The 26384-nt window shown below is 40.7% G+C and overlaps 2 protein-coding genes across 2 annotated transcripts; both read left to right on the top strand.

Annotated features, from left to right (window-relative positions):
- The first annotated feature begins 420 nt into the window (after positions 1-420).
- Positions 421-7823, top strand: LOC119741176 (very long-chain acyl-CoA synthetase-like). Its single transcript, XM_038216883.1, has 9 exons — positions 421-1400; positions 2030-2254; positions 2923-3084; positions 3832-3953; positions 4436-4636; positions 5315-5408; positions 5754-5952; positions 6409-6506; positions 7426-7823. Exons 1-9 carry the CDS (start codon positions 899-901, stop codon positions 7731-7733), a joined length of 1911 nt encoding a protein of 636 aa, XP_038072811.1. The 5' UTR covers positions 421-898; the 3' UTR covers positions 7734-7823.
- A 5468-nt stretch (positions 7824-13291) lies between these two features.
- LOC119740818 (very long-chain acyl-CoA synthetase-like) lies at positions 13292-25362 on the top strand. Its single transcript, XM_038216255.1, has 8 exons — positions 13292-14126; positions 15873-16028; positions 22183-22304; positions 22621-22821; positions 23053-23146; positions 23711-23909; positions 24021-24118; positions 24444-25362. The coding sequence occupies exons 1-8, from the start codon at positions 13292-13294 to the stop codon at positions 24749-24751; spliced, it is 2013 nt and encodes a 670-aa protein (XP_038072183.1). The 3' UTR covers positions 24752-25362.
- Positions 25363-26384: the final 1022 nt, after the last annotated feature.

The following is a 26384-nucleotide window of genomic DNA, read 5'->3' as shown; positions in this document are numbered from 1 at the left end:
AATTCAGCCAAAGAGAATAGACACTCTACACATTTGCAATACAATCGATCAGAAGAAAGCCAAAATCGCATTGCCTCATAAAATTATACCACTGAAAAGACTCTAAATTTGCTACCCCACATTTTTTTAGAATAGAGTAAAAAAAAAGGAACAAAAATTACAGTCAACGGTATCATGAAAGTTTGAAAGGAGCGGTGCCGGATTAATGCACATGTGGTTGGTGCTACATCACATACATGAATAGGCAAGCCTCATAAAGATGGTCCAGGCCAGTATAAGCCAAGTGACAGTCGGTCAGAGAGAATCAGTCAGTCAGGTACATGCAAAGAGGACAACTATCGGCTGCAGTCCTCTCTGGGTCAAGCAAAAACTCAACCCCCGAGGGCCACCCCCCCCCCCCCCCCCTGCCCCATGTGCCACTAATAAAAAAAAAACCCACTGCAGAGCAAGCAGTAAAGTTAGGTTAGTGATTGAAATTGTGGACATGCATTGCTGATCACGGTAAATACATTTGGTCGAGTTTGGGGGGGGGGAATACTGTACACAATAGAAACGACCTTCTGAAATTGTACAAAAGATCAAGTGCATGTTGAGCTCTGCACTTTTATTTATCTTTAACCGTGCCATGAAGTGTGTGCCTTCCTATAGTGGATATCAAACTCGATGTTAATCATTAAAAGCACCATGACACAGCTACGGCAGTGTACTTGCACTTCAAACAGTATTGGAATAATATTTATCAGTCACTGATTGCACGATAAAACTGCGTACGAGGGCAGGCAGCCGCAGTACTCCTTGACACAGGAACCGCACTACAGGACCACGCAGGATGTTGCCGTAACATTTCCGATTTTCGTTCCTGTATCTTTCAGTAGTTATCTTTATCCAATACTAAAACATGACGAGTTTTATGAGCCGAAAAGTTGTTAGAATAGCGGCTGCGACTCTAGCGGGAATTCCAGTTGCAGCTGCTGGGTTTCTGCGCTTTAAGTACGGCCCAACGGTCTTCCAAGATCTGTTGAACATGCGACGGGCCTTGGCTCTATTTAGGGCTTTTAAGGACTTGGAAGAGAGGAACGTTCAGCTCAGTGACTTTTTCGAAGAGCACGCAAGGAACACACCAGACAAGGTTTTGGTGTTGTACAAGGGTGAGGAGCACACCTACGGTGATCTTGACCGACAGGCCAATCAACTCGCGAACTTTGTCCAGCGAAGCGCAGTGGCAGCCCCCATGGAAACGGTGGCAATATTCATGCTCAACGAGCCCATGTTCGTCGTGTCCTGGCTGGCTTTTTCCAAACTTGGGCTGCGGATCGCGTTTTTGAACTACAATTTGAGAGGCAATGTTCTGCTTCATTGCATCAAAGCCTGCAATGTCAAAGCGATCGCCTGTGGCAAAGGTATACATGTACTTGTGTTTTCGCTGGTGAAAGGGCCAGCCTACCTCTTTGTACCTACTTCACTGACTGACTGTCACTTATGACTTAGACTGGGACGAGATTTACTAGGCTTTCGTATGGTCTCATTTATAAAAGGATTTCAATATGGCAACTTTTCAGTTTCATTAGTTTAAAGCGAAAAGCAATGTCACCTTACTCGTAAATTCTGAAATATATGAAAAGCATCTGCGAGGCTACATTTATGTGAAGCATATCCTGTCATGGCATATCTTAATCTAGGCCTATACCTTACCTAAGTTCATTTCCTTTCAACCTACACAACGTAATGTGTTTAGGTATTGTTGATTTGGTGATAGGAATAACTGTTGCAAAAGAAGGAAATCGTGGGGCAACATTCGAAGAATTAGTTAATATCTCTCGTGCAATTTTGAAGTAATATTATAATTCACATAAATGGAAAATAATTGTCATTTTTGTCGTTTATTGCTGACATTTAATAGAGTATCAGTTTCTTCCGTGGTAACGAGTTCATTTTCTTTAGCATTAAGCCAAGGTCTTCATTTCCAAAAAGAATTCCTTGTACAAAAAAAAATCTCTATTACCTTTGAGCGACGTTCTTTTTGTTTCAGACCCTGACTTGTTGGGGGCTCTTGGGGCTATCAAACCGGAGCTAGACGCTCTCGGTATCGTAGTCTGGGTTCTGGGAAGACCAGAGGTCCGGAATCCGACCCTGTCACATGGTCTGAACTTCGTGGACATTGGACATGAGTGTACTGATCCCGTACCGCAGTCATTACGCCGACATTTGGCCAGTCGTGACACGGCACTGTACATCTTTACCTCAGGGACCACAGGTAGGTGCATTAAATGTGCGCGACTATGTACGTCCTGTCCCGTATCCCCACTCCCAGGTTTACACACACAGGTTAGTTTATGGTGTCAATCGAGGATTTTATATTGTTCCTCATTATCGATATTTTGTTTATTTTGTACCATCTTGTTTGCAACAGCTCCCATTGGCTTTGTAAAACGTTTTGTAACCGAGTTCATCCTCAATTTGACTTCTGTCCTCAATTACTCGATGATGTTTCAAAATGTGTGTCCTCGATTTACACCGTGAACACGCACCAGCAGACACACATATAACTTGACACGATGGGTCCATGGCCTGCTTATGCATTTTTGATGCGGGGTACTAAATATATTTCCCACGACTTGTTGTTGGATCCCATTGTATTTATTATTGCTCTTTGCTCTTGTTCCCTATCACTCCTTATATGAATAAATCCTACCAAATCCACCGTATGCAGAACAAGGGTCCTGAATATTTAAAATTAGTATTTGTCACACCAAGCTGGAATTTAATTATCACCTCACCATGGAGTAACGTGGATGTGAAGTATAGTGTGTCCGATCAAGAGCACCGTACTGAGTTGATAAAAGCTCAAGTGTTAGATAACAAGTGAATCACCAAATCTTTGCATGACAGTCTTCATATTCGGTGTGACTGTTTCACTCCTAGGTGTCCCAAAACCTGCCAGGATCACTCATTACCGAATGGTAGTCAGCTCTTACTCGAATGTACCCGCGTTGGCATTCGGGGCCGATGACGTCATATACTGCACTTTACCACTGTACCACAGTTCAGCTTTCATTGTTGCATTTGCTGGTATGGTGAGAGTGGGTAAGTCATTTTGTCACTTTCATGTAGTCCTTATAAAACTGTACACGTTTTCTCTTCTTTAATAAAGCTGAAACCAGAATCGTCATTTCAGAGTTATTGTCATCATCGTCATCATTATGGTAGTCTCAAGTCTCTGAAAGAGCAAATTGGGGAGGGGCGGGGGAGGGGGGAGGGTCGGTTGGCAAACCATTCCCATCCGCCTGACCGATATGAATTATTTACATCTCACTGGAAAACACAAATCAGTCCACATTTCCTTGGTCAATTAATGACAAAAAAACCTAGAAAGACCCAGTTCGATGTAAAAGATCTTATTATTTTTTTTTTTGGTTAGAGATGGGAGGAAATCCCCCCACCCCGCTATAGACCATGTGCACTGCAGCCATGTTTGAGGTGTGTGCTTTTGTTAAACAGGGATACGCATGAGTCCAATGGGCGCTAGTAATCAGTGGTGCGCGCGCATGTATGACGTTTTTACTAACGAACTGGATAGGAGCTGAACACCCTATGCATTTAGCCATGAGGGGACTTGAGCTCGGACCAAGAAGTGGAAGGTGCATCAACTTCATATTCACCACCGTCACGCTCACTATCAATATCTTTCACCACCACCCCAACACCAAAAAACTATCCCGCTTACCAAAATGCAGAGCATCATTTTTTTCATCACTGACTCAAACAAAAAGCAACTTACATGATAATAATATTATATGTTCCTCGGTGTTAATCTTCGATCGCACTTTCCAGGGGGTCGCATCGTTCTCAGCAACTTCTCCGCCCGGAGATTCTGGGACGACGTTCGCAAGTATCGAGCTACCATCATCCTGTACATCGGAGAACTGTGCCGCTACCTTCTGGCCCAACCACCGGTAACTAGGTTATTATTACTGCCGTAATAACAAAACAATACAGTAGGAGCTATTCAGGTCGACACAGATTGATTGTTTATGTTTGACACAGGCGACGTTTACGTATTAACTGGCCTTTGACAGGACTGTGAATTATTCCGAACGATTCCAACGGTCCATTTGTATAGCCGCGCTTCTAACTGTTTCAGAACTCGACCCGATGTTCGGTATTCAAATCTTCCAGATAATTTCATTCGGCGCGACTTTGGTATCAAGATATCAGCTGAATTGTAACTGCGCTGATCCACTATCTACATTCCAAAACTTTCGCTGAACGATGTGTTTTTGAAACATCGTTCTGTTGAAAGAAACGTGTTACCCAATGAACAATAATGTGCAGCCACAGAGAAATCTCAACATTTGTTCGCCATATTTTGTGAATTTGAATATTTGGTGTTTTTGTATTTCTGAGCTATTTCAATTTTTGGAACTTAATATCACAGCATCATGATGATGGCAAGTACGCCCATAAGATTCGTTACGTCCTGGGCAACGGTATGGCACCCGACATTTGGGTAGACTTTCAGCGGCGATTCAACATCGAGAACATCTGTGAATTCTACGGATCAACCGAAGGGACATTCGCTTTCGTCAACTTGGACGGGACAGTGGGGAGCGTTGGTAGATACCCGCCACTTGTGGGGGTAAGATTGTACTGTCAGGTCTTGCGAGAACTGTTTAAAGAGCTAGTTGTAATCAATTCCACGAGTCAATCACACGTCATCACAAAGCAATCTCTAATCACAATCACAAGTCAGCCTGCTTCAAGTCAAACGGCAAGCAATTTAAACTACTTGGGCGAATTAATTAATGATAAAAACTTAAATAAGTCTCTCTCGATCCAAAACTTATTAGGACGGCGCTTACCACCTGAGAATATTTCCCCCTTAATAAGATGCCAGTCTATCACAGGTACAAGGTTACCTCCCATCTGATGTTGCTACAAGGTTGCCTCCCAGCTGATCTTGCTACCCATTAAACTCCTGGGTGGAGATATGCAAATTGAGGTGAAGTAGCCAGCCCAATTAGGACACAACATCCCTGTTTGTTGGGATTTGACTTGTAATTGACTGGTAATCTCGGACTTTTTATTGGATTTTTAAATTGAACTGGATTGTTATGAGCTGCATTGCCTTTCAATTAATCAGTAATAAGCAAACTCAATTCTCCGAGGACTTACAGTACATACTCTTGTTTGAAACGATGAGTCCACCGCTTCTCGTTGGAGCTCGGCACATCCAGAAAACAGATACACGGTATGCAACCACATAAATCCTTATCCACTGAATAAACTACATATTAGTCATTACTTATTTTTCTAGGCTCTAACGGACGTGCTTGTGTTGGTGCAGTGCAATCCAGAGACAACTCAACCGCTACGAGGTCCAGACGGACTTTGCCTTCTCACACCAAAAGGTATCATCAACTCATTCCTCAACATAATACATAATTATATTTTTGATAGTTGGTTAAAGCCTTACTTGGACGATGATACCGAACTAAATATATGCGGTCAGATTCATGTTTTTCAAAGGCTTTTTGATGCATATTTTACGAAGTTTTAAAAGAATGGAATCCAAGTCTTTTGCGTCGAGCAAAGACTCAGGTTATAGTGACTCGCATTTCTTGATGTTACCATTAGTGTATTGACGATGCCTGACAGAAGTGCACGACGATCTAGTAGACTCAAGATTTGACATTTTCTTATCTCAATGTAGGAATAATAGGTTTGTTCGCTTGCTTTATTTTTGGTGGACGCAGGCCAGACTGGTTTGATGCTCTTTCGACTAAACGAGAGGATGAAATTCGACGGTTACCAAGTTGACGAGAGCATCAACGAGAAGAAACTGGCGCGTAACGTCAAGAAACACGGCGACGTGTTCTTCAACACGGGAGACCTGATGCTCCTTGACAGGGACAACCGTCTCTTTTTCAAAGATAGGCTGGGAGACACGTTCAGGTTGGTCTTTGGGACTCATCTCAAGATTCCTCTTCCAAATCCAATCCTGGAATCATATCCATGCAGGGTGATCATTGTAGTCAAGTCCCCAAGGTCCTCACAAGTCAATTATGTCATCTTCACTCTACTCGACATGTGACAAGTTACTAATGATCTGCGACAAAAGATTTTTTTTTTCATTGTTCATCCCTATTGTGATGGACTTGACTGTATGCCCACAACTATGAAGAAAACAATTCGGAAACTGTAGTTATTTTACTTCAGTTTTTGATTATAAATGTTTTCGAGGACGTGATCTTCGGGAACTGATATTTTATTAAACTATAAATAATTTACAGTTCGATCTATGTGCTGATGACTGAAATCATTTTGATCCATGACATTTTGTACTATTCTGCTTTCTTTTTTTGTGTTGAGACATGTTAAAAACGAGTGAGCAATTTCCCCCAAATCCAGATTTAAAGGCGAGAACGTAGCAACCACCGAAGTGGCTCAAGTTGTCAATTCCTTCCCCGGCGTGCGAGAGACAAATGTCTACGGTGTGCAAGTACCCGGTAGGCCCTATTGCTAAAGTTTTGGTGCAAGGTTTGCATGTCCATTATAATATACCCTTAGTGTCCTTCATAATTATAGATCTGGATTTTTGTGTTCCTTTCAAATTTCATGTTTTTTTTTAGACCGTTGGAATTCTCAAATATATGGTGTTTTCCCCCACTTCAAAAAAGGAGGTAGTCCCCATATATCTTCAGGCTTTTTTTTTACTAACTTTATTTCCAATTCCAAACAAGAAAATGAACAAAATATACAGAGAGTATGGTTAACATTATACAGGATGCAGTGGAAAAGAAAAAGAAAAAAATAATTAGAAAGACAATAAAGTTTGGAAATGAAGGGGGTACATAAGAAGCACAGCTTGTCGAGTATGGGCCCCTAAATTATGTTGATTGTAGATTGGGTACTTAAAAGGATTTAGGAGGGACCCAAGCTACATCCAACACAATGGGATAAACATAGACATAACTAAATGTAACATATTCAGATAAACAATATACTGAAAATAGAGAAATATGAATGCATAAACTTAGTATAATGGGAGAAACAATAAAGAAACAATATGAAACATAATGACAAGGTATTAAACAGTGAATGTCAAAACAGGTATCATATAATCAGGTAAGTGTAATGGGCAGGTAATCAAATTGAGGGCTAGGCTTGAGAGCAACCTTAGCGAAAAAAAAATCTCTTAAGGTTCCTTGTGCTTGCATTATTAGAACTAACTAATTATGTGTATGTTTGGAAAGCCACAGGGTTTTTTTCCAACTATTAAAAATCAAGAATGATAAGCAGGCAGACAGCAAACAAAATCCTTCAAGGAAATAATGATCAATGTATTAAACAGTATTCCTTCATGAAAACCAAAGTTGTTATCCAAACTTGTATGTTAACTGACTATTTTGCATGGTGTTTTATAAGGACATGACGGAAAAGCTGGGATGGCTGCGATCAACCTTACACACGAATATCAACTCAACCCGAAGAGTCTGTACGATCACGTGGTCAGGTCACTGCCGCTATACGCATGCCCAAAGTTTCTGCGAATCATGAGCGAGATGCAGATCACGGGGACATTCAAGCACAAGAAGACTGACCTAGCCAGAGAGGGATTTGACCCCAACGTCATCTCAGACCCTCTGTTCTTTATGGATACGGACAAGAAGACTTACGCGCCCTTAGACAATGACGCCATGAGGAAAATTGTCATTGGAAAAGCAAGGCTTTAGACATAAATATTAAACAAACAAAAAATGCAGAAAATGTGCTTCAAAGAATGCCTGACTTAGCTTGATGAAAAAAATATGACTGATGAGCTCTCCTGTAAAAAACTACGAATTGAGTTAATTGAATAAATTCAGTAGGGCCTACTAGTTTTATCCTAGTAGTTCTTGTTTTATAATACTTGTTTTATGTTTTGTACGAACATATGCGTAATATGTGGAATACAGCGTCAGTCACTTAAACTCTGAGTAATAAGAAGCAATCGAGGGTGTCCTTGAGTTCTAATTATCCATACAACTTTAGTAAAAGTACATGTTATCATGATTATAATCCAAAACGTTCTGGATATTATTTATTTTTGGTTGATCAAGTGGAAGTGTTAAACTTTGTTAATGTATATACATACTAACATTTAAGAACTCAGGTCTATTTGGAACTGAAAGTAGGAGATGTTTATCGATGACTGCGCTATCAAGTTCAGTCAACTGAACTGTGTAGAGTCGAATAAAAGACTTGATTTTCCTAATTGGTTGATGTTACGATTTTAAAGTTTTACGTTTTTTTCCCCCTGGAAAACTATTTACAACATTTATAGATCGAGATTTAAACATTAAAAAAAAACACATATGAAAACGCCTTTTCCCTTCAGACAGAAACCTTCATTATAATTCAAGTCATTTTCGTATTTCTTTTAATGTGGTATTTAATTTCAATGCGATTTCAATGTTATAGACAAATGATGCCCTTTATCGATATTTTTAAAAATATAATTATTTGGTTCCCATACATTTCGCTCGTACCCCCCGCCCTGCAAACAGGACCCTGGGAGGGCTGATGAATTCACGCTCTGATTGGATAGATTGTGCGTGACCTGTGACCTGCAATTCATCACGACCACGACCCTGCAAGGATTCATTACTCTTTTATTCCTATTCCGATGCTTTTGTTTTCGTTGAAAACTTATCTGTGTTGTAACGATTCCCGTCACTTGCTCAGGCTCCGTTTCGAATGATTCACGAAGGGTCAATGATTGCAATATGCGACGCTCACATTTTGTCCACATAGTCCGCAATACCCATTTTATTGTTTGATTGTTGTACAATGCATTTGAATATATGTTACATAAAATTTGCGCTTTAGGCCCCCCCCCCCAAAAAAAATATTCGGTCTCTGGTCAGACCAAAGTTCCGGAATTGACGCGGCGATGCGGCTTTGTTTTTTTTTTTTTTTGCTTTGTTTTTTTTCTTCAAGCTTGGATTGCACAGACAAGGTGGGGTACTATTTTGCTTTTTTGGTGTCCTCATGTACATTGGTGTCCTCCATAATTTGCCTTTGTGCTCTCGATCATTTGCCTTGGTGCAATTTCCCATTCCTTGGTGCTCTTTGGTAAAAAAAAATTGAGAAGGTGCGGCAATAGAGGGCGCTGTTGGAGCTACCGCGGAACATTTTGAAAAAAAAAGATTGACGCGCATGATTAAAATCGACGCGCGCGCTGACCAGAGACCGACTTATTTTTTTGTTTGGCCTTATGAATACTTTTTATTCGACTAAATGTACCATTAAGGAGACACTGTATCTGAATTTCTTCGAACGGCAGGAGACATCGGTCATGAGGGAGACATTTTCATGTCTCCCTAATGTCACAGCCGCCCTTTAGAGGCACAATTTTACCATCGCAGTTATGTTATATTTGTTGCTCGTGGTTTAATTAGTAAACACACGTAAATTGGTGGGAAAAGGACAAGGGAATATTAGGTTAGGACACATTTAAGTTTGAAAAATTGTGTGCACAAGTCTATGGGGATGTCTCCCAAATGTATTCTTACAATGAAAAAGAAATCACATCCGGTATGGAATGCGTGCATTTCTCTAGTTTTCGGATAGCATTTGCGAGCATTGTCTAACTGCGGTCTCGAAAAGCTGCAACCGGATGCTTTATATAAAGGTCATAAACATAGAGCTGTTATACAAATACAGCATGGTTTGAGGGGAAGTAGTGGGAATTACTGGTCCCTCGGTGTAGGTCAGTCAAGCCGACCTACACCGAGGGACCAGTAATTCCAACTATTTTCCAGAAATAAGCCATGCCGTATTTGTTTTACTACACCTCATAATAATAGTAGCCTCACTGCCTTTTTAGTAGCCTCACTGCCTTATTCAGCACAATCCAAGTTCTTCGTCAAAGTATGTACGGAAGCGTATATGACCATCCGCGTTACTGATTTACTGAGATAAAATATCTTGGAAACATGGAATTCCGTGAAAGGCTATCGTGGAAACGTGGAATGCTGCGATAGCCTATCACAGAAATGTGGAATTCCGTGATAGGCTATCGTGGAAACGTGGAATACTGTGATAGCCTATGACAGAAATGTGGAATTCCGTGATAGGCTATCGTGGAAACGTGGAATACTGTGATAGCTTATCGCGGAAACATGGAATATCGTTATAGCCTATCACAGAAACATAGAATTCGGTGATAGGCTATCGTGAGAGCGTGTATTTCCGTGATGAGCTATCGTGGAAACGTGGAACTTTGTGATAGGCTAACGATATCATAGCATTTCGCTTTGTGAGGATAAAACATCACGGAATTTCATGTTGCTGAGATTCCCTATCGCGGTATTCTACGTTTTTGGTGATAGGCTATCGCAGTATTCCGCGTTTCCACGATAACATCTCACGGAATTCCACTTATTCATGATATCCTATCACGGAATGCCACGCTTCCACGATAACCTACCACGGATTTTCACGTTTCCATGATAGGCTTTCATGGAATTCAGCGTTTTCATGATGGGCTATCGCTGCATTCCGAGTAGGAAAGATATTTTATGCCTGGGGCCGTATTCACAAACCTCAAACTTAAGAGATAACTTAAGCCAGACTTAAATCTTAGCACCCTACTAACTTAAGTGGAACGCTTAATAAGGTATTCACGAAAGATCTAAGCACCCCAATTATATTAGTGCTCAACTTAACTTAAGTGTTCAAAACAGTCACTCTTGCTCAATGCACAAAACATGTACGTCATAAACGTTCCTACCACTGATCTCTATATAAAGACTGGATAGCGGATATGCATACAACATTCACACAGTAGACTTTGCATATTGACCAATTCGCCCCCGGTCTCACGAAGATGGCCGCGTATATACAAACGTTCTACGCGTAAATACGCGCGCGTTGTATCAACAGTTGACGCGCATTTTGGTCACGTACACATATTATGATGTTCTAAAAGGGTAACATTTCCGTAGTGATTATTATTTCAAAACGCCGAAAAAGTGATATTTGCGGCATTTTAGTAACCACGACATTAGAAAAACTGTAGTTAACCTTGGTCAGTGGTGGTGGTCAAAATATAAGTCAAGTGAACCGCGACGTTACAAAATAAATCATGCTGTCTATAAAAACGGCAACTTGTCCTTTGTAGATCACCAGCCGGTCTCACCAATATGGCGTCAAATTCGTACATTGTGCGGCTCTGTATTAGCTATCCAGTCTTTATATAGAGATCAGTGGTTCCTACGCAGCAGCAGTTCAATCAATAATGTGCGTGCTTCCTTAACATAATCATGCGTGCGCGTATTCTGCGACGCAGTTTCCAAGCTCAATTTAATACACAAAAACTTATCTGCGTCACGCGCGCGTCCACCTAGTTCGTCATGCACATCGTATGCTCTCAGTGCATGTAGTTATTTACCATAGTTTTTACGGTCGTTTGAACAACTAAACTACAAGTGAATTGTTCATTTTATTTGCTATCGAGTATGAAACAAATTGTCATGATGATTTATGTCATACGCGCTGGAAGGTAAGACAGTTAATTTTAATTCATAAATACCTCAGACAGTTTAGCCATTCCTATTGGTCGAGAGCCCGTCACGTGGCCGGTATTAAACGGATGATAAAGACATGGCTAGCTGGTCTTAAACACTTTTCCAGTGTCACAATAAAATGTGGACTCCTAAAAATCCAGTGCCTCTTATCGTTTAATTGGTTGAACGTTCACAATCCTCACGTCGGCATGCGCAACATTACCAGGGAGTTAGAATTTTATAGTTCTAAATTCAAAACGCAACGCGCCAGGTGCATTCTGCGCGACATCGCATAGAACATGATACGCGCGCGTCAATCTCCATAAAAGGGTTGTTTTCATCTTACTCGCCAGCTGAACACTCCATTATTTTGCAGGAGGGATGATTCAAAAAGCATAAAGTGAATTTGTTGAACAAAATCGGGATGTTTTGAACGAATTATATGATTTTTTTTTACCGAAAAGGTATTTATGAATGGGAATAAATATGTACTCCGTCGGTATTTATCACTCTGTTTAATACCACTTAGAGTCTGGGTGCTGATAATTACCCTCGCCTCCGGCTCGGGTAATTATCAGCACCCAGACTCTAAGTGGTATTAAACAGAGTGATAAAAACCGACGGAGCACACATTTATTCCCTTATTAATAGCCTTTCGGCAGTCACGTGGTAGGACTGTGCATGCCATTACATTGGTTTCGTCAATCGTACCCGTGCCGCCCGCATAAAAATCAACAAATCGTTCGAAAATGACTGTCAGAATGTCGACGAACTACAATCTTAGGGTTGTCACACATTAATTTCAACTTGGCTATCCTTTTACAATCATTCGTTATTGACGATATTTCCCTCTACCCCTAGAAAGTCCAATTTTGTGCCTAAAAATACCAACCAACGGAAAGGAATAAAGCCGCCATGACACCCTAGTGCCCCACTTAACTTGACTTAAGACAGGTCCGACCACACTTAGATTTAAGTCATGAAAATAAGTGGGGCGCTTAGTGAAAATGCTTTGTGAATACTGCTTAAATTGTAAAACTAGTCTAAGTCGCATATTTAAGTGGGGTGCTTGCTTTTTTATGACTTAAGTCGTTTTGTGAATACGGCCCCAGCTGAACTTTATGTTTCCAAGATATTTTATCTCAGTAACGCAGTAACGCGGATGGCCATATACGCTTCCGTAGGCGAGAGTATACGCGCGCGCCTAGGTAAAAGGCTACAGGGTTGTAGAGCACCGCTACGCGGCGCTTTTCAATCCTATAACCTTGATTCAATTCGCCTGAATTTTGGGTACCCCGTACTATTGTGACGCGCGGCGGAATTGGCCAATGACGCGCTCCAATTAGATCATGAATAATTATGAGGTGTAGTAAATTAAATTACGCTCTATGGTCATAGGTCACATCCTTCACAAGATTCTGTGAAGCTCATCAGCCCTTCCCAAGTTCCCAGCGCCCTGTTAGGGTGGTTGGTACGAGCGAACCCATACATCCGCAGATCCGCTCTTTCGGTTATGAGGAAGACAAAACAATCGAGGGACTGGGAAGAAGTTTATGTGGAAATCTACAGCCCTTATCAGACAGTTTTAGCTGTATAAAAAAACGTATACATGTACAATGTCAAGTGCAGTGATCGACCTCTATTGAGATCAGTTTATTCATGATAACATGGATAAAGGAAGCAAGGTTCGCCGCCATTTAACGATTTGCATGTAGCATAGCATTGCACTAACACATTCAACCATGTCAGGCTTTCCCATCAATCGCCGAGCACTCGGAGCAGCTGCTGTAACTCTAGCGGGTCTTCCCGTCGCAGCTGCCGGGTTCCTGCGCCTTAAGTACGGCCCGACAGTCTTTGCAGACCTGGTGGCACGTCGACAACTATTTCGTCTGTTCAAACAATTAGAGGCATTGGAGAAGAAGAACTTCAAAATAATTGATTTCTTTGAGGCACATGCGAGGGAGACTCCGGGGAAAGAGTTTGTCCTGTACAAAGATGAAGTGCACACCTACGGTGATCTTGACCGACAGGCCAACCAGCTCGCTCACCTCATCCAGCGAAGCGCTGTGGCAGCCCCCATGGACACGGTGGCAATATTCATGCTAAACGAGCCCAGTTTCGTCCTGTCCTGGCTGGCTTTCAACAAGCTGGGTCTGAGAATTGCGCCATTGAACTACAACCTGAAAGGCAATTCGCTTTTGCATTGCATCAAAGCCTGCAATGTCAAGTTGATCGCATGTGGAAAAGGTAGGTTAGTTCAAGTCCCTCTTTCGTCATCAATCAATCCGACCTTACAATATATCTCAAACGTTATTCTAAATCATCAACGAAAAAAAAATGCTTTTATTGCAGATGAAAGTCTTCTGGAAGCCCTTGAGGACCTGATGCCGGAGCTACAGACTCTAGGTATTAAGGTCTGGGTCATAGGGAGAAATATCACCCACAATCTTCCGTTTGGAATGATTCCCGTTGATGTGATGGCATTGGACGAACGGACTGATCCCATACCAAGAAGTGTGCGAGACCAACAACCTAACGGGGATGATGCATTGTACATCTTCACCTCAGGGACAACGGGTAGGTAGTACATTAAGCTTGACAATTATTGTCTTATATCCAAGAGTAACTTGTATGTATTTTTATTTCTTTTTGCTAATGAAACGAAGGATTCCTCAAAAGTGACCTTAGCACTGTAGCCCGAAAGCCTGACGAAACCTGTAGAGAGGAGACAATGAGAATTACAGTTTTAATAATAATAATAATAAAATAATAACGGAAATTTATACCGCGCCATTATCCGCCATAAATGACGCTCATGGCGCAAACAAAAATTATATCAAATCAGAAATAACAAAACAATTAAATTTAACTAAACAAGAATATTCTGAGTGGTCTGAAACAAATAGGTCTTCAGGGCAACTTTAAATTCAGAAAGCGATGAGATATTGCGAATGCCGAGGGGTAGTTTGTTCCAAAGATGAGGACCTGCGTAAGAAAATGATCGATCACCCCAAGATTTGTGAGTGTGAGGGACAATCAGCAAAGAAGCATCGGAAGATCTCAAGTTTTAAGCCCGGTTCATACTCGGCGCAGAAGCGAACGCGAATTTGTGTCGTCAGGGCGTGTTTTCGCGATGCGAATTCGCACAAGTTGAACACATTTCAACTCCGGCCACAATATTGGCCCCAATCCACATATTGGCTCAGGCGGGATTCGAACCTGGGTCACAGCGGTGGAAGGCAGGGAAAGTACTGCTACGCCAACCTGACTCCCCAACTAAACTGTGTGTCCGTGACAGTTTCGTCAAGTATAGCACTGTCGCCAATAGTTACTTAGCAGAACTTAAGAAACGTACGAAAGCCCATTAGCGCCACTGCAAGTATATATGTTACAGATTATTAATTCGTTATTACGGATTATTAATTCGTTATTACGGATTATTTAATTCGTTATTACGGATTATTAATTCGTTACTACGGATTATTTAATTCGTTATTACGAATTAAGTCTGATGTTCTCACACGTGGAGAGCACGTGATCAGGGGATTATGTATATCTTTGCATACAACGTTTGCTTTACACCGGCACCGAATGAAACGCTCGCACTCCTGTGCCACACTTGCCAAGTAATGACTCAGAACGTATGAGTAATTCGTAATAACGAATTACTAATCCGTAATAACGAATTAAATAATCCGTTAGAACGAATTAAATAATCCGTTATAACGAATTAATAATCCGTAATAACGAATCAATAATCCGTAATAACGAATTAAATAATCCGTTATAACGAATTAGTAATCCGTAATAACGAATTAGTAATCCGTAATAACGAATTAATAATCCGTAATAACGAATTAAATAATCCGTTATAACGAATTAGTAATCCGTAATAATGAATTAAATAATCCGTAATAACGAATTAATCATCCGTTATAACGAATTAGTAATCCGTAATAACGAATTAATAATCCGTAATAACGAATTAAATAATCCGCAACATATATACTTGCAGTGGCGCTAATGGGCTTTCGTAGTACCGGAATCGAGCGAGCAAAATCAATGAAAGATTTTTTTCAAACTTGGAGTAGGCCTATACACAGTCATTTCGAGTAAAACACCGACCAGCAGCAAATTGCTTAGATTGATGGAAATAAACTTACTTCACGCAGCCACTCTACACTTTGATAAACAAAACAAATGACCATACCCCTTGTTTGGAGAGCTATATTGTGCATGCACTGTCTTCACTTTTATTCAAAATCATGGCAGCTTCATTTCTTGCTAATAGTTGGTTGTTGCCTTCTTTTATTATTCGTCCAGGTTTGCCCAAGCCAGCGAAGTTCCCACATTACCGACAGGTTCGTTCAAGTTTCATGCAAATATCGCTTATGGGAAAGGACGACGTCCTGTATACTACCCTCCCTATGTATCACAGCGCAGGTCTCATCATAGGCTTCTTAAATATTCTGAGAGCAGGTGATTTGTCTTTCAAGATTTGTTAAGTATTATTCATTTGAAGAAGAACAGTTGGTAAGGGATGAGATCGGATGGGATGCGATGGGTTGGGATGGGATGGAATGTGATTAATGAAATAGGATGGGATGGGATAGAATGGGATGAAATGGGATGGGATGGGATGGGATGGGATGGGATGGGATGGGATGGGATGGAAGGGATGGGATGGGATGGAATGGACTGGAATGGGATGGGATGGAATGGGATGGGATGGGATGGGATGGGATAGAATGGGATGAGATGGGATTGGATGGAAAAGAATGGGATAGGATGGGATGGGATGGGATAGAATGGGATGAGATGGGATGGAATGGAATGGGATGAGATGAGATTGGATGGGATAGAATAAGATGAGATGAGATGGGATGGGATGGGATAGAATGGGATGAGATGGGATTGGATGGAAAAGAATGGGATAGGATGGGATGGGATGGGATAGAATGGGATGAGATGGGATGGAATGGAATGGGATGAGATGAGATTGGATGGGATAGAATAAGATGAGATGAGATGGGATGGGATGGGATAGAATGGGATAGGATGGGATGGGATGGGATAGAATGGGATGAGATGAGATGAGATGGGATGGAATAGAATGGGATGAGATGGGATGGAATGGGATGAGAAGAGATTGGATGGGATAGAATAAGATGAGATGAGATGGGATGGGATGGGATAGAATGGGATAGGATGGGATGGGATGGGATAGAATGGGATGAGATGGGATGGGATGGGATGGGATGGGATAGAATGGGATGAGATGGGATGGGATGGGATGGGATGGGATAGAATGGGATGAGATGAGATAAGATGGGATGGAATAGAATGGGATGAGATGGGATGGGATGGGATAGAATGGGATAGGATGGGATGGGATGGGACGAGATGGAGTGGAATAGAATGGGATGAGATGGAATGGGATGGATGAGATGGGATTGAATAGAATGGGATGAGATGGGAAGGGATGGAATGGAAAGGGGATGGGATGGGATGGGACGAGATGGGATGGAATAGAATGGGATGAGATGGGATGATATGGGATGAGATGGGATGGAATAGAATGGGATGAGATGGGAAGGGATGGGATGGAATGGAATGGGATGGGATGGGATGGGATGGGATAGAATGGGATAGGATGTGTACGTTTTGCACTTAATTAATGCCTCACGATGTCCAATGTACTGTGCTCAACGATGTTTGTGATTTTAGTTGTTTTACTAACGCTATCATGGAGTGCCAAGAGAATGTTGTGCACCGTCCAGGACAGTGAAGGTGAGACTCTACCAGTGCTATCGTATAGCCGTGAGTTTCTATTGAGTCGACGTACGTTTTCGACAGCACCAGATTACGTAATACCTGCAGAAATATGCCAGGACGCACCCAGAACGAGGAAACGTGGGAGGAAAGGAGGTGTCAGAAACAGCTTAAAAAAATCAAGGTTTAGAACCCCACTCCCAACTGTAATCCAAGGAAACGTTCGAAGTATTCGGAACAAAACGGATGAACTGAGAGCCAACATGCGCTATCTCTCAGATTACCGAGATTCCAGCCTTATATGCCTGACAGAAACCTGGCTAACTGAGAAGGATCCTGACTCAACGGTGAACTTGGACGGGTATACCCTTCTGAGAATGGACAGAAATAAAGACTCAGGAAAAAGAAAAGGTGGGGGTGTATGTGTGTTTGTTAGCGAAAATTATTGCAACCCATCGCATATCACAATCAAGCATCAAATGTGTACCCCAAACATTGAACTATATACTCGATGTTCATCTCCGCCCATACTACTTGCCTAGGGAAATAAACCAGGTTGTGTTATTCGTGGTTTATATTCCTCCTTCAGCAGATGTCAAGACAGCTGCTGACATTATTCATGACCTGGTTTCCCAAGCTGAAACTTCTTCACCTGATGCAGCTAAGTTTATACTGGGTGACTTCAATCAGTGCAATCTATCAGAATGTTTGCCCACATACCACCAATATGTCAACTGCCCCACCCGCCATGACGCCTGCCTGGACCTTTGTTATGGGAACATACCGGACGTATATCGAGCAGGATCTTTGCCAAGTTTAGGTGACTCTGATCACAACATGATTCATCTAATGCCAGTTTATAAACCCCTTATACGGAGACAACCGGCAAAGAAAATCCAAGTGAAATCCTGGTCAAGTCAAGCTACAGAGGCGTTAAGAAAATGCTTCGCATGTACTAACTGGGATGTTCTCATCGACCCGGCGGACGAGTTAGACCAAGCAGCTGAGGTGATTTCAGACTACATCCGCTTTTGTGAAGATATGGTAATTCCTACAAAGACAATTAAAGTGTTTTCTAACAACAAACCGTGGATTACTTCAGAACTCAAACAGCTTTTAAATGAAAAAAAGAGACTATTCAATACTGGTACAAGGAATGAACGGAAAGAAATTCAAAAAAGACTGAAACGTAAAATAAAGGAATGTAAAACGGCTTATAAAAACAAAATTGAGGTTTTTTTCCAGACGACCGACACTAGAAAAGCTTGGCAAGGTCTGCAGACAATAACAGGTTACAAACCTAAGAAAAATTGTGTCTTGGTAGAGGATGAAATAAGCTATGCTAATGAGTTAAACTCGTTTTACAGCAGGTTCGACAAGTTTGATTTTAATGAGGAACAGAATGAAGTAATGTGTGAGTTACGTAACTCTCCAGTGGAGAACATCGGTATTTCTGTTGGGGAAGTGAAAGGTCTTTTTAGAACTGTTAATTCACGCAAAGCAATGGGACCAGATTCCATCACTTCTAAGGCACTTAAGGTATGTGCTGACGAGTTAGCGATCCCCTTTCAAATGTTATTCCAAGCATCTATTGACAATGCGTCAGTGCCAGCTCTGTGGAAAAAATCGACAATTGTGCCAGTTCCGAAAAAAATCAAAAGTTAAAGAAATGAATTATTTGCGTCCAGTGGCTCTTACCTCAGTGCCAATGAAGTGTTTGGAAAAAATTGTATTGAAGAGATTACTGCCACTTGTCACTAATTCTCTAGATGAGTACCAGTTTGCTTACCGTCCTCACAGGAGTGCGGAGGATGCTGTACTTACATTGCTAAATGGTATCTTTGAACACTTAGAAAAAGCAGGGGCTTTCGTTAAAGTTCTTTTTGTGGACTTCTCAAGCGCTTTCAACACCATCCAACCGCATCTTCTAGCTCGAAAACTAATGAATTTGAATGTTAACCCCAGGCTTATTTTATGGATCAACGATTTTATAACCGATAGAAGTCAATGTGTTAAAGTGAATTCCACACTTTCATCCGTCCAGCACACTCACACAGGTGCCCCACAGGGATGCGTTCTGTCACCTGTCCTGTACACTTTGTATACAAATGATCTCACTACTCTGGAAACATCACATAGAATAATTAAGTATGCCGATGACACAGCTATTGTTGGCTTTCTAAATGACAAACAAGAATCTCTAGATTGTTTCACTGGTGAGGTGGCACAATTTACTCAGTGGCGTGATGATAACTATCTAGAAATCAATATCAACAAAACCAAAGAGATGGTAATTTTAGGAAAAAGAAATCTCCAATTACACCAGCTAATATTAAAGGCAAATGTGTGGAAGCAGTGTCTGTTTACAAATACTTGGGAACTGAAATTGATGACCAACTGAAATTTGACGCATGTACCAAATCAAAATATAACAAGCTGCAACAACGTTTGTTTTTTCTGCGCAAACTCAAGTCTTTTCACGTTGATAAAACTATTTTACAACTGTTTTACAAGTCCATTGTACAGAGTATTCTCACATTTTGTCTTGTTTGTTTTTACGGAAATATGAGGTGCCAGGATCGGATTAAGCTAGACAGAATGGTTAAGCAAGCCAGTAAAGCTATTGGGTTACAACAAGAGTCTCCAGAGGCATTATACAGGTCTCTTATGTGCAATAAAATTAAGACGGTTCTTTCCGACTCACCTCACCCATTGAATGCCGACTTCCAAACGAACTCCAGAAGTAATTGCTTTTTACAACGAAGGATCAGGACACGGCGATACGGCAGTTCATTCGTTCCAGCAGCTATCAAATGGTACAATGAGCATCTGGAACGATGAACTGCCGTGTGGCTGACCCTGATCCCTCATTAATGTAATGTAATATGTGTATAATATGTAGTAGTTTGTTTTTTACCCGTAATTATTGGATTTATAAGTTTGTGGTAACTACATTGCATTTTTACATCTTTTTAATTAATGATTGTATGTTTATATAACCCACTCTTTGTCAAGGCCATTTTAATTTCCCTCCTGAGGGAAAATAAAGTTCAATCTTATCTTATCTTATCGTATGGGATAGGATGGGATAGAATGAGATGGGATGGGATGGGATAGAATGGGATGAGATTGGATGGAATGGGATGAGATGGGATGGGATAGGATAGGATAGGATGGGATGGGATGGGATAGAATGGGATGAGAATGGGATGAGATGGGATGGGATGGGATAGAATGGGATAGGATGGGATGGGATGGGATGGGACGAGATGGGATGGGATGGGATGGGACGAGATGGGATGGAATAGAATGGGATGAGATGGGATGGAATGGAATGGGATGAGATGAGATTGGATGGGATAGAATAAGATGAGATGAGATGGGATGGGATGGGATGGGATAGAATGGGATAGGATGGGATGGGATAGAATGGGATGAGATGGGATGGGATGGGATGGGATGGGATGGGATAGAATGGAATGAGATTAGATGAGATGAGATGGGATGGAATAGAATGGGATGAGATGGGATGGGATGCAATGGGATGGGACGAGATGGGATGGAATAGAATGGGATGAGAAGGAATGGGATGGGATGAGATGGGATGGAATAGAATGGGATGAGATGGGAAGGGATAGGATGGAATGGAATGGGATGGGACGAGATGGGATGGAATAGAACGGGATGAGATGGGATGGGATGGACTCTTGGGTTACAACAAGAGTCTCCAGAGGCATTATACAGGTCTCTTATGTGCAATAAAATTAAGACGGTTCTTTCCGACTCACATCACCCATTGAATGCCGACTTCCAAACGAACTCCAGAAGTAATCGCTTTTTACAACGAACGATCAGGACACGGCGATACGGCAGTTCATTCGTTCCAGCAGCTATCAAATGGTACAATGAGCATCTGGAACGATGAACTGCCGTGTGGCTGACCCTGATCCCTCATTAATGTAATGTAATATGTGTATTATATGTAGTAGTTTGTTTTTTACCCGTAATTATTGGATTTATAAGTTTGTGGTAACTACATCGCATTTTTACATCTTTTTAATTAATGATTGTATGTTTATATAACCCACTCTTTGTCAAGGCCATTTTAATTTCCCTCCTGAGGGATAATAAAGTTCAATCTTATCTTATCTTATCTTATCTTATCTTATCTTATCTTATCTTATCTTATCTTATCTTATCTTATCTTATGGGATAGGATGGGATAGAATGGGATGAGATGAGATGGGATAGGATAGAATAGAATGGGATGAGATTGGATGGAATGGGATGAGATGGGATGGGATAGAATGGGATGAGAATGGGATGAGATGGGATGGGATGGGATAGAATGGGATAGGATGGGATGGGATGGGATAGAATGGGATGGGATGGGATAGGATGGGATGGGATGGGATGGGATGGGATGGAATGGGATGGGATGGGATGGGATGGGATGGGATGGGATAGAATGGGATGAGATGAGATGGGATGGGATGGGATAGAATGGGATGAGATTGGATGGGATGGGATAGAATCCCATGGGATAGAATCCCAATGGGATAGGATGGGATGGGATGGTATACAATGGGATGGGATAGGATGGGGTTGGATGGGTTGGTGGCATAGCGGGGAAGAGGGAAAGGGACATAGTATGAGCTGCTATTGAATGGGCTAGAATTGGATTATTTGGGATAATGTTAGATTGCATGTGTGAAATGGGTTGGGAAGGGGTGAAATGGGCTTCAGTAAGATACCTAGAGGGGATGGCATCACATTGCATATTAACAAGCGTATATTTAATATTGCAGATAGATTTCAGTTTCTACTAACCCTTCCTTTCCTGGTTTTCTGTCTTTTAAAGGAGGATCTATCGTTTTAAGTGACTTCTCCGCTCATAGATTCTGGGATGATCTCCGAAAATTTCGAGCCACGATCTTCCAGTACATCGGGGAAACCTGCCGCTACTTGATGGCTAAGCCACGGGTAAATGACTAGTCAACCATTTGGTCTCACATCCCCATTATACGTGTTGTTTCTTTTCCATCAAACTCCGCACGCCTGATAATATACTCAATAAATAAACCTGTGAAGTGTCATTCTGACGACACAGTTTCTCAAGTCAAACTTGTTCAATAAAGCAATGAATGTGCTCTTCATACTGTACTTCATCCCCGTGTAAATTTCAAATGTAAACGTAAATATGATTCTGCTCATGTCCTGCTAAAACAGTTGGTTGTCACGTGACCACCACAAATTCGTATCCTGTATAAATTCTTTGTTTACTACTGTAAACAAACAGCGTATAGATGACGGCAAGTACAGTCACACAATCAACTACGCCATCGGAAACGGTCTTCGGCCAGATATTTGGGAAGCGTTCCAGAAGCGATTCAACATCGGGCGTATCATAGAATTCTACGGAGCTACCGAAGCGCCATTTGCTTCACTCAACATGGACGGCAAAGTTGGGAGCGTTGGCAGATACCACGGTATTCAGCAGGTGAAAATCCATTTGTGGTCAAATATGGACAAAAATTAACAGACTAAAACTTACGTCTTGTCTAACTGCTTAAATTTAAGGGACTGAATGCTGACACAAGGTGGGTTAGAAAACTAGCTTTGCAGCTGTGAAAACGGTGAGATGGAGCTGCAGTAACGTGCGGTTTGTAATGCTGTTTGTATCTGAATCTTACTTACATGTAGTTATTTATTTGAATGACCAATTTTGCAGGCTTTGGATGACGTCGTAATCATCGTTCAGTGTAATGTAGAGACGGCTCAACCGCTTCGTGGTCCCGACGGCCTGTGTATCATCACACCTCCAGGTATTCAAACTTTTTTGGTACATTCATCTACTCCTCTTCAAACAATTGTGTGTCGATTAGTCGCATTGCCGTACTGAAGACCTCACATTTGAAATGTGAAATTAGGATTGTTAAGCGTTTACTTATGTTTCTTTATTAATGTGCCTTTAGATAATGAATTTATTCCAGGCCCGGAACTGTGGAGGGGCAATTTTTCCAAAGGTTTATTTTGACTCAATTCCCAAAATACCCATTTTTTGAATATGAATACTTAATAATAATAATATTAATCATAATAATAAAAACTACCGATCCGACCAACCCTTATATTTGTCACATTTTGGTGCATATATCCTTGACCTAACTAATCACTTACGAAATGATTTTTTTTAAATTTAGCATTTTGCGTTCGTGAGATATGGCGATAATCTTGAACATTTCAACAATCAATATTAAATCACATGATGACGTCATCATGACGTAACGTCTATTATATAATCCCTTAAGTATTTACAAAGTGGGTTAAGAACAATGCAATCTATTTTATATCTATTTTAATCGGAGATGTATCTTTCATTCACGCAGGTGAGACGGGTCTCATGCTGTTTCGTCTCACCGATAAGTTAATTTTCCACGGTTACTTGGCGAAGAAAAGCGACCAGCAGAAGAAAATCGTAAGAAATGTCAAGAAGAACGGCGATAGGTTCTTCAACACCGGAGATCTGATGATCCACGACAAAGATGGTTACCTGTACTTTATGGACAGACTTGGAGATACATTTAGGTAGGCTGATTCTGTGTGTCTACGACTGCATTTTTTAATGACCCTTTTTTTTTTATTCACGACTTTGAATTTTTTACATCCTAAATTTCTTAATTTTGCCTTTTTTTTCAGATGGAAAGGCGAGAATGTTGCAACTACAGATGTAGCGCATGTCTTGAACCTATACACAGGCATACAGGAATCCAATGTGTATGGCGTCCAGGTACCAGGTAACTGCTTATGAGTTATGATTGCTAAGTAGTTTTTAATTGTACGTTACGGTTAATCATTTGTGTCGCAAATTTCGTATTTACAGACGTTTCAACATTTGTTAGCTTTATCTATCCTCTGGAGGCTACATCTAGAAAATCTGGTAACGAAATAATTATGGTATATTTAAACACGTTTTTGGACTATTTCTTTATATCGCGAATGGAAACTGTTGGCCTATCTGCTGGACATGGGCAATTACGAAAGGGTCACTGGATATCACAAAATTAGGTAAATTAAAAAAATAATAACTTTCAGAAATCTCTTTTACTTAACTCATTCTAGGTCAAGATGGCAGGGCAGGTATGGCTGCCATTGTCATCATAAAAGAGCGCCCCCTTGACCCGAAGGCCTTCTACGATCACGTGGTCAGGTCACTGCCGCTGTACGCATGCCCAAAGTTTCTGCGAATCATGAGCGAGATGCAGATCACGGGTACATTCAAGCACAAGAAGACTGACCTAGCCAGAGAGGGATTTGACCCCAACGTCATCTCAGACCCTCTGTTCTTTATGGATACGGACAAGAAGACTTACGCGCCCTTAGACAATGACGCCATGAAGAAAATTGTCATTGGAAAAGCAAGGCTTTAGACTTAAATGAAGAAGGAAATATTCAGGAAAAAAAAGAAGCCTGCGTGATGAACTGCAAGAGAAATGAAATACAATTGAATGCCTATTGGGTTGTATCTGGAAGACACAGGTGAAAAGACGCTAAAGCCAGGATAAAAGATTTTTATTATTTTTGGCTTTTCGGCCATCAGCCATATGTTTTTCTTCTGATTATTTTTCTTCTCAAGTTCTTATTGTTTGAATCCAAATGCCATACACTTTGTACACGACCTTTCTAAATGGCACTTTCGACAGTTTCATTGTTCAGGTTTTGATCAAACTTTACAAAATCAAGACCATACAGCAAAGAGGGTCAGCGAAGAATGGACTTCATGATGAAGTCATATCTTCAGAACTACAAGTCCCATTGGGTTGAAACTTTGTGCGTATATAGTAAGGGATGTGTTATAGATGAAAATTGAGTTTACGTCATGATGCCGTCATCATTTAATATTTTCATTGATTTCCTTTTTTCATTTCATCTGCATATCTCACGAACAAAACATGTTGCATTCAACTTTCTTTTTGTATTAGGTTTTTTAGGTCATAGATATATGCACACAATTTTGAAAAAAAATGTGTGACGTCATCATGACGTCATTACAAATGTGACTTTAAAAAAAAAAAAAAATACATGTTCAAGGGAATGTTTGATCGCTATGAAACTTGTTGGCTGGGGAAGATATTGACAATAGTATTCCAAATCTGAAATGTTTTTATAAATGTTTAAAATTTTAATATTTGTATATTTTGTTATTGTCAAAATTTGACATGAAATGGAAATAGATTGACTTCAAACTAGGCACAGACTAAAACCCGAGGTAAAGTTTCATCATGATGACGTCATTATGTACCAAGTGGCGTCATCTTACATGTGCATAATTTAAAATTCTATATTTAGAGTTTAGAGCGCTGGTTGGGTTAAAACTTAGTAAATACACAGTCACGTATGTGTTATATATGAAAATGAAACTGACTTCACGATGATGCCATCGAGTATTTTTTTATTGATTCTAATGTTTTCTTAATTTTTAAAGTTTTCGACTTTCGTCATTTTTTATTGCCAATTTCGGCATTATCTGAAATCCGATCAACTACACACTTCAAATCAACTAAACCACAGCCGAGGTGTCCTAAAAAAAATTAAGAAAGTTCACAGTCTTATATAGACAAAATTACAACTTCCACTACATATAAATCATGGGCTAGATATATAGAACCAAGCCTGTAGGCGGACCCTTGTGGTCAGACCTCCTAACCACTTTACCATGAACTTGGAATGCAGTACAGTGGACAGTCCTACCCAGGGTTAAGTTATCAAACTATAATGAACTGAATTGCATGTTCTTAACACATCGGCTAAGTTGATATAGATGACACTTGGAAATCCTTTTTTACAAAATGCATCTCAAGATCCAAGTAAAAAAAGTAGTGAATTATCTTATTTCATTAATAAAAAAAAACTTCACGGAGAAGCCGGTTGCATTGCCCATTGTAGACAATCAACACATATAGTTTTAATTTGCTGTTTAAGTAATACCTTGGCTATTTAATGTATTTTAAACATCAAGTAAAAGGTATCAAAATCAAGCCTCACGTCCTTTGCTATGATAAA

This window comes from Patiria miniata, unplaced genomic scaffold, assembly GCF_015706575.1.
Source record: "Patiria miniata isolate m_02_andy unplaced genomic scaffold, ASM1570657v1 HiC_scaffold_5, whole genome shotgun sequence".
Classification (NCBI taxonomy): domain Eukaryota; kingdom Metazoa; phylum Echinodermata; class Asteroidea; order Valvatida; family Asterinidae; genus Patiria; species Patiria miniata.
Note: the sequence above shows the minus strand (reverse complement) of the source record. Positions and strands in the feature narration are given on the sequence as shown.

What these genes read in the sequence shown, in the direction of transcription:
- LOC119740818 (XM_038216255.1), top strand. Translation starts at nt 13,292, where the DNA reads ATGTCAGGCTTTCCCATCAATCGCCGAGCACTCGGAGCAGCTGCTGTA. An exon ending in CTTCACCTCAGGGACAACGG is followed by an intron (nt 14,127 to 15,872) that starts GTAGGTAGTACA and finishes TTATTCGTCCAG; the next exon opens with GTTTGCCCAAGCCAGCGAAG. An exon ending in GTGTATCATCACACCTCCAG is followed by an intron (nt 23,147 to 23,710) that starts GTATTCAAACTT and finishes TCATTCACGCAG; the next exon opens with GTGAGACGGGTCTCATGCTG.
- LOC119741176 (XM_038216883.1), top strand. Translation starts at nt 899, where the DNA reads ATGACGAGTTTTATGAGCCGAAAAGTTGTTAGAATAGCGGCTGCGACT. An exon ending in AGCGATCGCCTGTGGCAAAG is followed by an intron (nt 1,401 to 2,029) that starts GTATACATGTAC and finishes TTTTTGTTTCAG; the next exon opens with ACCCTGACTTGTTGGGGGCT. An exon ending in TGCTGGTATGGTGAGAGTGG is followed by an intron (nt 3,085 to 3,831) that starts GTAAGTCATTTT and finishes CGCACTTTCCAG; the next exon opens with GGGGTCGCATCGTTCTCAGC.